This window comes from Temnothorax nylanderi, unplaced genomic scaffold (genome assembly GCF_030848795.1).
Source record: "Temnothorax nylanderi isolate EJ_2023f unplaced genomic scaffold, tnyl_v1.0 TNYL_tig0329_pilon, whole genome shotgun sequence".
Classification (NCBI taxonomy): domain Eukaryota; kingdom Metazoa; phylum Arthropoda; class Insecta; order Hymenoptera; family Formicidae; genus Temnothorax; species Temnothorax nylanderi.
Window position 1 is genome coordinate 163,076 of NW_027249391.1, and position 16,387 is coordinate 179,462.

General features: G+C 31.3%; 1 protein-coding gene across 2 annotated transcripts; it reads left to right on the plus strand.

Moving 5' to 3' along the window:
* The first annotated feature begins 1,952 nt into the window (after positions 1-1,952).
* Positions 1,953-6,707, plus strand: LOC139781328 (acyl-CoA-binding protein homolog). Of its 2 annotated transcripts, none has more exons than XM_071720199.1 (3): positions 1,953-2,095; positions 5,177-5,291; positions 6,451-6,707. In XM_071720199.1, exons 1-3 carry the CDS (start codon positions 2,081-2,083, stop codon positions 6,582-6,584), a joined length of 264 nt encoding a protein of 87 aa, XP_071576300.1. In that variant the 5' UTR covers positions 1,953-2,080; the 3' UTR covers positions 6,585-6,707. The 2 variants fall into 2 exon arrangements, with proteins under 2 accessions (XP_071576300.1, XP_071576298.1); XM_071720197.1 differs by lacking the exon at positions 1,953-2,095 and adding an exon at positions 3,984-4,116.
* The last annotated feature ends 9,680 nt before the right edge of the window (positions 6,708-16,387 follow it).

Genomic DNA, 16,387 nt, shown 5'->3' on the forward strand with positions numbered 1-16,387 from the left:
TTACTCTAACCGCGGTATTATTGTACAAAAGCGCAAAATATTTGTCAAGATTTCTCTCTCAGATATATTCTCGTTAATAAAACTTTACTTTCTATTAAACATTTGCAGTATGTCGGCTTTACAGCTCAATGCATCACGCTGTGGTGAAGGATGCGCGACTGATGAGAGCAAGAAAATTGCATATATAGCGTGTCCAATATTGTTCAGCAGTGATTCCGCATTCTTTCTCCGGGAATTTCTCCGTTTCGTTCTCGTGCCCGCGCACGTTTTCGTAATCAAACTTTCTGCTGACTCTTATATACGTAACGCGATAATTCTTTCGTGCATTACACACCCGTTGCATTTCCGCAACATCTTGCAGTAAACAAATAATAGTTGATTAAATAGATGTTGTGATGTGAGTTGCATTAAAAGACAACTTTAGACACATAGCGTTTAATTATTGGTATCATTCCGACGGCAACGAAAAATATTGTAACCGCTATATTGTCTTGAAAAATTATTTGTACGACAGTGTTAATTCCATTTTATATTAAAATTATGATAAATCATACTACCCTGGAAGATTCTGCAGCTGATCACTGAAATGAATAATTACATGAGTGAAAATGTTTCGGTTACGATACTTTTCATTGGTGTCGCTTGTTTGTGAAATTGTAAATCGCGCAACGTTTTTGCGCTTGCTTTGAACAAGCGCGATCTATTAAGTTATTTAATGCATTTGTTTCATGCGTCGCATAAAACAATATTGCAATAGAGTTGATTTCTTACAAAAGGTCATAAACACATGTACTGGCGTTTAGATGTGCGTGTGCGTGTGCGTGTGCGTGTGTATATGTATAAGAACGTGATACACCGTGCGTCAGAGGTAGTCAGGAATTCCGACATTCTTGCGCAGGTGAGTCTGCAGGGATGCTGATGTAGCACATTGGCCCCGTTCGCTCTTCCCCGAACGCCGCGCCGTGCCGCGCGCGAGAACCAGCGAAATTGTGATTTCGGAGAAGGCTCCTCTTGCAAAGTGGAGCATGATAAAATATGATACGTTCAATCGATTCATCTGTTACCGAGGGGAAACAAGAACAAAACGGACAGTGAATAACATTGCGTGCCACTTTTACACAGCTCATCAGCATTATGTTACGCGAATACCTTTCGTGCGAGTTTACTTTTCAAATAAATCTTGAAATTAAATGTAATTTGCACGTAATGGTGTTCGCGTATGGTGTATTATTTACACAAACACTACTTGAGACACGTGTTTGCTGTTCTTTTCTTTTTGCATTATCCTATGTTATTTAATGTTGAACGTATATCTTGGGCCTCGAGCTTATGTTATACGCGATCAATGGGTCTGTTTTCTGTTACTGAACTGGCTGCACTAGTTCAGAGTTTATCTTTTTTACTTCACATTGGAAGGAAAAAGATAAACTCTGAACTAGTGCAGCCAGTTCAGTAACAGAAAACAGATCTATTATCTGGCTCGTATAGATTCTTAGATTACCTCCAGTTAATTTGCTCGCCTCGTTATCACGCTATGGGGAACGAATTAATTGCAGTTGAGAGTATGTTCCTACTTTAATTAGACAATGAAATCGCGGTGTGACAAACAAGAATTTAATGTTTCGAGCAATGAAATATGTGCAATTATTTGTTCAACTGCGATTTTTGTTCTCGATATAAATGTATCTTCACGTTTCTTAGCAATTACTAATATAATGTTTGCGTGTTATATACGTTTAATTACTTTTCCAAATAAAATCTTTTACAATGTTTATTTATATATTGCACTTTACTCTTTTTGTCCCGAAATTATTCACATTGTCAGATTATTTTCTGAGTACACTTATCGATTGATTGTAATCTACTTATAAACTTTGAGCCGCGATTAAATTTACTTGCACGTATGCAATCAGCGTAATAACCATGGCACTATATAATCAGTTCAAGATCGAGATCCGTGTGCTCCCCCACCTCTGATGCTAGAGTAATAAACTCTGCGGCGATCGGGAAGCGTAGAATCGTGATTACTAGCTACAGTCAGTAGACAGTTAACTTGCACACGAAGCGGATTCACATCCCGATGTCGGTTGATCAGGTATTGCTTTATTTTCACGCAAAAAATATAGATTAATTAAAAGGAATTAATCAACGGGCATTCAATCTACAAAATAAAGTTCCACGGAATTGATTAATCTACGAAATCAGAAATTACTCGAGAAATGTTCGATGATTAAGTCGATAAGAGATTATTAAAATCTTTATCAAATTATTAAATTTTGTCAGAACAAACAGAAAAAGAAATAAAATAAAGTACAGAAAGAGTCAGAAATTATCATATCAACTCTTGACTTCAAAGATTAAAGAATTCATAAATTCGTAAAATAAAAATGTTCAATAATTCCTTTTAATTTGTACATTTCTTACAGAGTTTTTCAACTGATATATAGAATGTCTGTGTTTAATATTATCGTGTTGTTTTCAAAATTGTGTATTTGCATTCGCGCATATACACAATTCATGAGGTCGCGAAAAGCTTCATAGATGAATGTCGTCTAGGACGATTGCCTATAACGGGGTTTTCTACGGTCGATCTTAAAACCAGTACACCGCTTTACACACAGAGTAAATACAAAGTTCTCCAGACTTATGAAATTATATCTCTTTACTTATATATCCTCTGTTAGAAGCGATTATTTCTGGATTAAAGTACCGAGAAATCTGATTTAAGTCATAAATGCGATTGATAATAAGTATTTCTTGGAAAACTGGATCTTGGAAGTGTGAACCTTGCTCTTTATTTAATCGAGTTATAATATAATTTGTGAATTAGTTAGTTTAGTTATATTTAATATAATACCTGAAATTGCTAATTTGCATCAAATAATCCTTCCTTCATTAAAGGAAATAGAGATTTAAAATTAGTCATAAATGTACATATAGATAAAAGTCTGGAATACAGATACACAAATGTAGGTAGGTACATTCTTGCTGCAAAATATATTTCTATTTTATTTTTTATGAGAGTTTATGAATAAAATGGATATCTATTATAACTTTGAGCATGCTGTTGTTAAAGATTTGCTTTCTTATTTCTGATAAATAAATTTATTTGGCTATTTATTGAACTGTGTTAAAACTGTTTTAATGTTTTACGTTAAAACTAATTTTAAAACGTGATAACAGAGGAAAGAAAAAACGTTGCATAATTTTGTTTGAAAAAATTATCAAAATTTTTATGCTCTATTTTTCTCAAACTTTTTTGAACGAATTTAAAATAATATTACAGTATTAAATAAAATATATTATAATATAATTATAATATGTTATATTTAATAATGCAATTGGTTATAACTAATTTAGATATAGAATTGTTGAGAAATGTACAAAATATATTTATTGAAAGCATAATCTCTTCCACGTTATCTTTACATTAACACAATTTTTCCTGTCTTAGAAAAAAAATTCAGCTCATACAGAATTCAACTATTAATACATATACATGAAATATTTTCTCAAGATTCGACTATTGAATCGTGAAAAAGATGATTCAGACAAGGGTTTCAAGACAAATTTTATTTGGGTTCCTCGCTTCAATCGCGATTAAAAATGTAATGTTACAAATATCATATTGATTCTTAAGATTTATTTATTTTGACCTGTGTGTCATCTCAAGATTAGTTTCTCAACTGAATTTCTCTTTAGCTGAGCATATTAAGGCCTGTATAATACAGATCTTGACATTTTCTGTATTTATCCTGTATAATATCTCTATTTTATTTTTTATGATTCGCAAGTAAATGTACACAATGTTGTATCGATCAGTTTTAGCCACATGACTTTTAATTTACCGCATTGTGTCCTTTATTATGAAAGTATTGCAAAAATGGAATACATGTTCACGAACCGATTGCAGTAATCTGCTATAACAAGCTATCAATACCCCGAAAAAGAGAAACAAATTTGTATTGTCCGACCCTGGCTCGCGCATCGTGATAAGTTTCGCGAGGTGGGGATTAGCGTTTTTAACTTGTGCAAGCATTCGATCGACGGTCACAAAGTACTTATAATATCAACAGTGTAGTCGTGCGACTAGCTATAAGGATGTCTCTCGACCAGGTATCATATATATTCTCTTTCATTTCGGATCGCGATGCATTAAGAAGTACATTGTTAAAGTTATGCGCATGCATTGCAAATTCAAGTGTGTTATTTTAACTAAAGCTCTTTTTATACATTTCTTGCCGTTTTAAATCGCGTCATTTAATACAGTTAAACGTATTAACTTTTAATTTGATACGATTAAACGTATTAATTTAACAGGCAACAAAACATGTAAAACGAGCTCCAGTCAAAGGGGACATTTTTAGACGTTTATGCGTGTAGAAATAACACACTTGGGTTTACAGTGTGAAGAGTACATTTTTCGTGCATAAATACATTTTCCACGTTTGCACCTATTTTTTTCGGAGTTCGGAGTTATAGGCTGCATCAGAAAGACGTCGACAGATTAATCAAAGCGGAAATAAGCCGCGAAAATTGACCGGCGACACAGCATACTAATTTCATTGATCCCAAGTTACATTATATCGTGCGTGATATTATCGTGTGCATTTCTCCGAGGAGAAATTCGGGACAGGCAGTAGATTATCATTTAATCTGGATGCACCCGGTTGAGGAAAGTTCGGAAGTTTTGGCGAGAAATTTTGAAATCGTTCATTATCGTGACCTTAAAAATTATATGACTAAGAAGTTGCAAACTATTGTTGTATAATTATTGACGTTGACAATTTTAAGTACACGATTCTGACTTATGATTTTGGTCTGATTTTGAATTTAGTTAGTACTCAGGTAGCAAGCTGACGTTATTTGTCATTATTTTGACGTTAAAATGACGACAAATAACGTCAGCTTACTATCTGAGTAACGCGGGCCATCTTTTTTAAGGAGCTTAATGCAGAGTCATCCACGACACAAAGGTCACTTTCGTGGCCTTTTCTGAGCATAATCCATATTTATAAGCTAATATACATAATACGCTGCTGAATATGTACTGACTAACAACAGTGCTTCTGACGAAAACTTCTCTATAATATTAATTTTTTAACGAAATATTAGTTATATGTGAATAACTAATGTAATATTGTTTTGAAATAATAAAATTATATTTTTTTTATAGCAATTTGAGGCGGCTGCCGAAGCCGTAAAGGCGCTCACGAAGCGTCCTACTGACGAGGAGCTTTTGGAGCTTTACGCCTTGTTCAAACAAGGTACAGTTGGCGACAATAACACATGTAAGTTCTTACTGATATCATGAAAATTAGATATATAATGATAATATTTAATTTCACGTGTCCATGTATATCAGAATAAAATTACCCTTTTAAAAAAGGTAATTTCACGTGCCCATGTGTATGTATACATGGTAATAGGCCAAAAGTATGGGTACAGTCAAATATCTCGAAAACAATGGATTTTAGAAAATAATGTTTCAAACAAAAGTTGTAGGATTTAAAAAGATCTATTTACTAACCTTATTAGTTTGATCTTAGGTGACGTCCTTAAGGTCAAGTTAGGGTCACTGTGAATTTTTTAAGTTGGATCCCTTATTTTTTATTGCATATTCTTATAGCCATTGTCAAGACATTTTCAAAACACTATAATAAGGCTTACTTTTATCAAGAATTTCTTGAGATATTTTAAATTTTGTCATGATATTTTTCATATAAAATATGAAATATCTCGTAAACTTTTACTTTTCGATGACTTTGATACTTTTATACGTAGAATAATGAAAGGAATCGATTGTTGTAAAAAAACAATAAAAAGAGATATTTTTAAAAATTCTATTGCGTTTTGTTATAGATGCATTTGCAAAATTGCAAATGTAAAAATTAATATCATTAATTGTTTCCTTTTATTAGTCTACGTATAAAAGTATGAAGGTAAAATCATCGGAAAGTGAATATTTTACGAGATATTTCATATTAAAAATATCGTGACAAAATTTAAAATATCTCAGGAAATTCTTAACAAAAGAAAGCTTTATTATAGTGTTTTGAAAATGTCTTGACAAATGCTACAAGAATATGTAATAAAAAATAAGGAGTCCAATTTAAAAAATTCAAAGTGACCCTAACTTGATCTTAAGAACGCCACCTAATTGTAAGATCAAACTAATAAGGTCAGCAAATAGATCTTTTTAATCCCTACAACTTTTGTCTAAAACATTATTTACGAGATATTCGATTATAACCATACTTTTGGCCTACCTTGTATATTAATATAATACAATATTATATACATACTTTTGCTAAATTATATTTATCTTAGTGGTAAAACAGGGAAAACTAATTATTCATTTATTCGGTTGCTTTATTCTAAATTGTGTGAGAAATAAATGATTATTATTATATCATATCACTAATATATGTATATCGTGTAATGTTTCAGCTAAACCCGGCATGCTGGATTTGAAAGGGAAAGCCAAGTGGGAAGCCTGGAACAAGAAGAAGGGCATCTCGCAAGAAGTGGCGAAGCAATCCTACATTGATTATGCCAATCAACTGATCGCAAAATATAAATAGTTTTATCTACCATCACCGGTAGTTGCGTTCCTGCTGTAGTTATGAATCTAAAGTAACGTATTTTCATGTTTTCTTAGGTAGCACCTTGTTACTTTTTGATAAATTAAACGTTTTGCGATTTCATTACGATTGCGATTTTGTTGCGTTTAAACTTGTCCTGATATACTACGATACGATCGTTGATGATCAAACAGAGAAGCAGATAAAATACGCTGTGTCGCATATGACACGCAATCCTTATCAAAATAAGTCACCGAGCGATATAATATTAGCCAATCGCGCTTCAGACATCCAATCTATGTGTAATCTTGTAATATGTAATTTACATAAAACTTTATTAGAGTAGCTTCTGACCCCTCCTTTCAGGAAGTATAAATATCTATTCTGAGAATTGTGATGTATTTTATAACAGTCTTATAATGTCGTAACATTGTTCGATTTCTTTAATTTAAATTGTCAAAATTCTATCAGATTTTGTGCATAGCGTTTTATACTTATACATGACATATTAACTTAAAAATTCTTAAAAAGTGTAAAATAAAATCTTGATGTTTGTTATTATTTATATATCAAATATACAACACATATGTCAACAAATTTACATAAAAATATTATTATCGACACGAACACTCTGTTACTAATTATAAGCCCTTTTTTTATTAGGTGATTTATTAAATATATGAGCTTCTTTGTATTTATTTATTGTCATTGTACTTTCTCCGCGATGCTTTCTTGGGAATATTTGCAAGTAGAAAAAGTAAAATCGTAAATTTTTCATTGTTGCAACGATTATGGTAATTTTAATTTATAATAATGATTTACATCTTACTTAACATGTAACTGGCTGTCGGCAAAATGTTGTGGGCAAACGAAGCTGTTGGCAATCGGTAATGTAGACAAACGGAGCCTTCCCCTTCTCATTAACAATAACAGATAATATCTTAATTCTTTCCTACAATTTGTGTAATACCTGAAATAAACAAGTCCCAAATAGTCCATGCAGTTGCGTGGAAAATCCGGTATTGCAACGTAATTCACTTTTGAAGATTTCTAGTACTTCCATTTAGAGCTACAGAATAGGCCCATTAGATTTTAAATGATGCATGACTTTAGCAACAATTCTCATTGCGAATCTTATGTAGTACAGTATCAATTTTGCCGCGAATAAAAGATAATAATTAAATAAATATAAAGAGGCTCAAAGATTTAAAAATCAACAATCAGAGGGCTCAGAGCCACAACGAGATGTTCGTGTCGATATTAATTTGTATTTAATAGAATTACAACGTTTCATTCTATTTTTAGACCATCTTCAGCAGGTTTAAACAAATAGAAATAAAAATAATTTGCTTAATTTTGCTGCAGAAAAAATGCCTATGAATTGGATTTTTCAGCATAACAATGACCCGAAACATTGTTCTAGACTTGTAAAAGACTGGTTCCTCAGCAACAATGTTAAAGTTATGAAGTGATCTGCGCAACCGGATTTTAACTCTATTAAAAACTTTTATGTCAAGAACTAAAAGGTCGTGCTGGGCAACAAAAATATTCCAACAAAACTGAGTTGTATGAGTCACCGAAAAGAGAATGGGACAGCATATATATCACCGGACTTGATAAAACGTCCTACAGAGACATCTTCTTTTCACGGCGGCAGTGGCAGAGCGGCACTGAATAGCTGATGTAATTGTCAAGGCTCAATACGGATACATTTCTACAATTTATAAATAATGATTTTTATAATTATTTTAAAGATATTCCGTTAGACATGAGAAGAAACTCATGGTTTCAATTAGATGATGGTCTTGCACGTTACGGTAGAGATCCACGACAATGACTAAATAATCATTATCACGATCGATGGATTGGTCGTGCTGGAACTGTGGCTTGGCCTGCACGCTCTCCAGATTTGACGCCATTCGATTTTTTGCTTGGGATGCTATTAAACAAAAGGTCTACAAAAGATCGTTTAATGATATTTTTACGAAGAAGAATTATTCAAGCATGTGAAACACACACACAAAGCCTGTCTCAATATTCAAGGCTGTCACCTTTGACAAAATTTATAATTATGTTAAAATTTTTATATTTTCTAGTAATAGTTAAAACACACTATTAATTAATTTATTAATTATTAATATAACCTGATATTTCATAAAATTTTATAATAAAAATATGTTAGATGTCAATATCTCTTAAATAAAGCGTTTACGAGCATACCTTCAGAGGAAAATTTTTTCTTATTTTGAGGTCCCAAATTCATATTTTAAGTTAAGACATTTAACCCTGAAACATCCTATATATATATATATATATATATACATATAGGACATTATATATGTAATACATAAACTTATGTCTATATAAGTAGCACCTCACAAAATTGTGCAAATAAAAAATAAGCCTTAAATGCATACTTCATATCATGATAATAGCGGACATATTAATAATTACATACGTTGTATATCCTGTCTGATTTGTCGGAAAGTTTCGAACAAGCCTCCTACATCATTACCTGGTGTGATCAAATAGTCCGTATGTAAAATATATAATACCCATATAATAATGTTATACCCTCCCTCCCCAAATAAATGTTCAAAATGTGGCTTTCTTTGTCGTGTGTATAAGCCTTCAATGTATAGGAGTTTAATAATTTCACATTATACAGAAAAGAATATAAATAATTTATATATATTTGTGGCCATTGTACATGTAAATATATATTCTGTGTTGGACGATCAATTCTAATAAGAATATGGCATCTGCCATTAAAGGATATGTTGTTACATAAATGCTTCTTGAACTAGATAAATGTCATAATGCTGCGGTACTATGTAGTTCAGTAAACGGGTTTTAACAGAGAAAGAGAGAGAAAGAGAGAGAGGAGAATAATTTTCCGAAAATTCAGAAACGGTATAAAGAGAATAAGAAAATATTATGCTGCTAGTTAACAAAATAGCTTTAGCAATTCCATGTTAATTTTGTTTCTGATATCTGTAAAAATGTTTTTGTGTTGAGAAAAAAAATTTTAATGAAACGCAGAAGAAAATAATCTATATTACAATTTAATATGCAAGAAAACTCGGATTTCATTACGGATATGATAACATTAATTGTTAAAAAAAGATATATAAGAATCTATAAATAGTTTTTATTATGACACATATGTACGGAATATATTAATTTGATTATTATTTCTTAATAGAATTTTATTACAATACTGCTAACGGAGTGAGCTATTTTTTAGATTTATGTTATATGTATATAATTTCTTAAAGGCTTTGTAGTAACATTATAAGAGAGAAGCTTCTGAGTGAATAAGAAATAAACTATAATCACCAAAATAAGATTTAAATTTATTTAAATTTTTTCCATGCATCGCCTGATGTGCTCGCAGTCGAAAACGAATTGAACACTAATGACTGTTCCGTTTATATTTTTTCCGATGTATTTATCTCCTTTTATAACAGCGTTAATTCCTTGTTCACTTATTATATTGTTAACTTATTATAATACATATGATTTACGAAATAATGTATAAAATAAAAATAATCATTACATATTGTAACTAAAGAATACATTATACATGTTCCTATAAACTGTTTATAGGAACATGTATAATGTATTCTTTATTTATTTTAGGTGGAAAGTCAAAATAAATTTAAATTTGTCCTTTGCAGCGGTTGCAACATGATATAAATTGTGCACAATTATAATAACATGTAATTCTATTTTTAAAAAATTATTAATGTTATAGATGATTGCGAGAACAGAAGTGTATTTGTTCCTACTAAACTATTTAAATTTAAACTATATTTTGTTATATTTTTTATTATTTTTAAAATAAAATACCCAAGTTCTTCGTTTTTATTTTCTATAGCTTATAGCTTGGAGTGCTTGGACGAATATAATTTCCTTGAACATAAATATATATTTAAGGCGATTAAATTACAGTGCCTTACAATGCTATACTCATGAAAAAGGAACGGCGATCAATGTGTTATCACAAGCAACTTATCTCAAAATCGCGATCTTGCTATTGCAAGGAAAGACCGTAAACTGACTAACAACTATGTTACGTCCTGCGGATTCCACGATTTCCCTTCTTTCGCGGAAATTTCCTAGAAGTTCAAAATAGCCTCTAAGATTAGAATAAGTGGAAACCAATCTCGACACGTTTCAAATTTTCCTATCGCTATTTCTTACTTTTTCCTTCACGTTTGCTCACGTGACTAAAAAAGATCGAGAAATCGAGAGGAAATTTCCAGATGACGAAATACCAACCAGACAATACGCGACTACGTTTTTATCAACTTTGTCTGATCTACGATTATAAACCTGACGACACGGCGCGGGCGCGCCAAGGTTTAACAAAAAATTTTATTAAATTGAATCCAAGAACTGCACGTGCAAAAATGTTTCTTGATACATAAAAACGAAGTCCGACACGTGTGTTTCTGAAAATCCTGTAACGTTATAAGCATATAACTATTCATTTAAACCGACAAAAGAGATATAAGACTATGCGTTGTCTGTTATCACAAAAACAGAGCCGCGAGATAAACCGAGGACCAAGAACTTTAATAAAAGAGAAACCGGTAATAATCGAAAAACTGGATGAGTCACTGGAAGAAGCTTGAACCTCCAAAATAAGACGGTGGGGGCCTTTTACGACTCGTCCAATGGGCAGCCGTAAAAATCGATAACTCTACCTAGCTCGCCAATGGATAGGCGAAAACTCAAAGTTACATCCCGGATGGAAACATCCTACCAACCAAAATCCTCGAAACGGAAACTGGCACATTCCACGACAAAATCTACCCATTAAACCTACCTATATAATCCGCGAAGCTCGCTCTTTTAGTTCACTCTCTCTTCAACCGATTAATCTCTTAGTTCAGCCTCTCCTCTTCACATCTTCAGTTCCTCTTCAGATCTTTAGTTCAACTCCGCTACCTTTTCAGTTCAGTTTCCCACTGGTTCATTTCTTTAGTTCAGTTCATTTCCCTTCTCTTTCATTCGCGAATATTACCGTACTTAAATTAAGTTTCAAGTTAAATTCTGTACGCGAACTTAAACTCACCGAGTATCGACGAAAGCCTCTACGCACAGGACCTCAGAGAGATCCAGCCAGATAAATAGAACGTAACACATCAATAAGTAGTAAGTCTTATTATTATTATTTTCCTTTTTTCTCGAATGAGCTATCAGACTCTCAATTTTTCAAATATATTTTAATTTTTTAATCCAACCATCTAACTCGTTCCGTCATATATCTGTATTTCGGGTTAGCTGACTTCGTCGGCGGAGTCGTACACTGTTGGAAAATTTTTGTATTTTTGTGAAAAAATCTGCAAGTTAAAGTCTTTGTGTAGAGTAATCAACACATACATGTGTAGATTTAACATATGTCTGATATGTTAATTGAACTTAACAAATATAAAATGTAAAATTATTAAAACAATATAAAAAATGTATTAAAGTAACACAATTTGCACGTATTTATTAAATGTGTTAAAAGGAGTGGGGATTTACAGAAAAGGAATGTTGTGATTTTACTTTATAACAGAAGTGGGAATAATCCCATTAGAAATCTTGCCCGATATTTTCCGAATAAATGTAACACCCGCGAATAATTCATACACTCACACATACATCCCACTCTTAAATTTATCGTAGATTTGATTTTGCGTTTGATTTGCCTAATTTTCATTTATTTAATTGTAATGTCGATACTTTAGTTATATATTTTTAATAAACATTTTATATCTAAATTTCCATTTTTATTTATATTAAACTAAGACCTCACCCACTACTCATCCCGCTCTCAAAATCGCATAAGTCCGATCCTAAGTTAAAAGGATTAAAATCCTTGAAAAGAGGAGCAGCGATCGCACCGCTCACGGAAGGAAGGCGTGCTAGCGTTCCTACGGAACGTTGATCCATTCTGAGCCATTGAAAAGTGCGTTCGACTCGTGGCACGCGTCTCAGTGCGTGCACATACCTGCGAGAGTGACAAAGTAAGTATCTGCTTGCGTCCTTTTATACCCCTTCCCACTGGTTAGCCTCCTTCGCTTCCCAGTAATAATTAGCCGAATCCTGGGGTTAGAAGTAGTAACTAATCTATCGTTATTTAATGTCACAATAAATACTGCGTGTTATGTAAACGACTAGAGTCGCTAATAAAAATTAAGCTAGTCAATAAATATTATCATGTGTCGATCACGCAAGCCTATACATGACATTGAATTATATGCTATTTTTAAAACAAGTGTTATACGTATATAAAGAGGAACTCAAGAAATTATACTTTCTAATTGCACCTTAATTTACGGAATACTTTTTGAAATAAACATAATACTAAATATTTGAAACTATAAAGGAACTTTCCTTTCCATGCTTATATTCCTCGATCACTTTTGTATCAATCTGTCTTAGAAATATAAATAAATACATAGAGGAGACTGGAGAGTTAGTTGGGACAAGTTGGTATACGGTAACTGTTGTAAAAATGACAAAAGATAATAACTGTATAAAAAATATACTATTTCTGCAAAAATATATTCCATTTATTAGTTACGTGTAAAAAAATTATTTTAAAAAAGCGTATCAACTAGCCCCGGTCTCTCCTACTATTTTACAAAAAAAATTCTAATATAAACTAAAGTTATATAAATTTGACATAAAATAAATGGAAAATTTTGTGTATAAACTTAAAAAGTCAATATATATTAAATTCATAATTATTCTTCCTTTTATGTAGTATCACATACGCAAGGTGAATTACTCGTCATTATAGTGTCTACTTCGTCTCTCTTTCGTTTACGTAAGTCACGTTGTCTGTTCGTTGATAAATTTCTAATCCGCAATTCGTAATCCGCAACATAAAAGGAAGAATATATTATGAATTTAATACATATTGACTTTTTAAGTTTTTACACAAAATGTTCTATTTATTTTATGTCAAATTTATATGTTGCTGTTCATTGCAATGGGCAGCAATGTTGCGGATTACGAATTGCGGATTAGAAATTTATCAACGAACAGACAACGTGACTTACGTAAACGAAAGAGAGACGAAGCAGACACTAATTTTAACATATACATTTTCACACTTAATACTTTGAAAGGAGTATGATACAATATACAATATACAACACATGTATCCCTTCTTTTGTTACTGAAGTCACACGTAGCAGTGTCCAATTGCTACGTGTGGAAGAATCAACAGCTTAACGTCTTTCTTCTGAGAGACGAAATATTAAAACTGTGGTCAGATAGACTCGAACCCGAGTCCTCGCGATTTGAGTTACGAATCTGGCACTTATGCCAGTAGACCAAGTCATTTAATTTTCGAAATTTTAATTATAAAAATATTAAGTTATTATGTTTAGTCCCTACCTACCTGCATTTCTATTCGTATATTTTTCTGCGTATATTCGTATACATTTCTAATTCGTATTTTTATTTATTTGTGCCTACCAATTCGTGTATTCCTACCTACCCGTATTCTTACTGCACAAATGTGAAGTAAAACTGCAGATACGATAGATACCTAATCGTGTCCCTAATTGTATATTGGTTAAATCCAGAATCCAGCGGAATTATTTATAACTGCGATTATGCAAAATATGGACAATAATTTTAAAGATATGGGCGCTCGCAATTTAATGCGAGCAAGTTAATTAGCTTTCAATCGTATATCACATAATTGCATACTATTTCTCACAAGTATGCACCTATCTTACATATTTTGGTCAATATAAACCTTACCTTATATGTATAAATCGTAATTCTCCTAGCCAAATCCATTCTGGCTGTATATTAACCAGAGAATGAGAAGAACAAACTTCTTCGACACCGGCTGATTTATCAGAGCCAGCAAATTATAAAGTTATAGTCGATTACGAATCGTTACAATCGTTAACAAAAGCGTGTTATTAATTATATCAAAAGAAGATAAATAATCACGTTGTTAATAAAATATTAATTACATTTAAATTTAATTTAAATTTGCATTTAATTTCTCAGCAATACGCGTAATTAACTTTTTCGACCAAGAAATATATTGAAGCGAGAAAATATATAGAAAGCGAGAAAGTATTATATCATCACACACAAAGAATGTAAAGAATTTTATGTTAACCGCGTTCTAATCAAAATAATCGCGATTATATCTCAATCGCGAATATTTGAACAGTATAATATAAAAACATGAACCAACCGAAATTTAAAAATCAGGTGATGAATTGATCAATAAATCAATGAATAGGCGAACAATTTTTAGTACGATCCGCGTCGCGAACCGAACCGCGAATCAAACCGTGAAATAAGGTATATCTCGAACATCTCACCTCAAATATCAAGTGAGATATACAGAATGGAATGACGTGAGATCCAAAAGGGACGATAATTTCTTAAGTAATATATTTACAAATAAATATCCTAATCAATATAATAAATTTATCATGTTCTTATGTGACATTTGTCTTTATAAATTTTCACATATATTATATACATACATTTATATAAACATCGTATCATTTTATTGCAAAATGTTGTTAAAATTATGTTTAATGTAACATATGCAATATGTATCATCTCAAATTATATTATGCGTTTTTATATAATTGATATAAAAACAATCAGTTTTGAGATATTTCTATATAAAAAAATTATTCTGTCCCGAAAAAATATTTATTGGATCTAATGTCATTTTATTTCATTTATTGGTACAAAGTTAAGCTAGTAAATGGATAGACTATAAAAGATTAGGATAAAATTGACGTGTTTTATATATGTACATATAATAAAATTAAATATGCAATTAGCAATCATTAATGTGATTTATATACATATATAATAATAAGATTCACGAAGAATATGTGCAACGTGAACCAAAATATCTTTTGATCTTTTTCATTTATCGATATATACATGTTAAATTTGTTTATACATTTTGCTTTTTTGCATCAATTTATGTAATATTTAATCCTGGAGAAAAAAAATACAAATTGTTATAACAAACTTCTTACATATAATGGTGCGATTTATTTTATTTTATTGAACCTATCTATTCCTCATTTACAGATATTTCTCTTACTATTTTTTATTTCTTTAATTACGAACAAACTATCTCTATCTATTGCCTATCTAGAGAAAATTATTTTTACTTATTACTATTGATTATCTAAAAAAATATCTAGAAATGTTTGTAAAACTTTGAAAAATAAACGTCAAAAAAAACTCAAGAGATGAGACAACTTATATCAAAAAAATATCATTTCTTGTAAAATTTTATTTTAATTCTCTGTCTCTTTCTATTTCTATTTCTCAATAATTATTTTAAAAACTTTAAAAATGTAATTAACTTAATAAATTTAGTTAATTGGTATTAATATTAAAAATGATTATAACTAATATATAGATACCTACTTGATAATAAAATATATATTTAAAAACGTCCAATAAATCGCGCCTATAAAGGCAACTGGCATCTTCACGGTTAGTGTCTATACAATAAACATTAGACGCATGAAATAAATTATGCGTCGACATAACAAGTTCTGTGAACTCGATGCGTGCTAACGCGAGAGCATTCTCTCGTAAGCACAATAAATCGATAAATGATAGAGCTCCAGGATTAATTATTTAGCCTAATCTGATTTAGTTCTATCCATTTTAGAGAAACGAATCTGTGACAAGTCGCATTTATCTGCATTATTAGATGGGAATAATACATAAATATACAATCTAACATATTCACAGATTCGTTACCCCATTATAAAAAATTCATTATTACT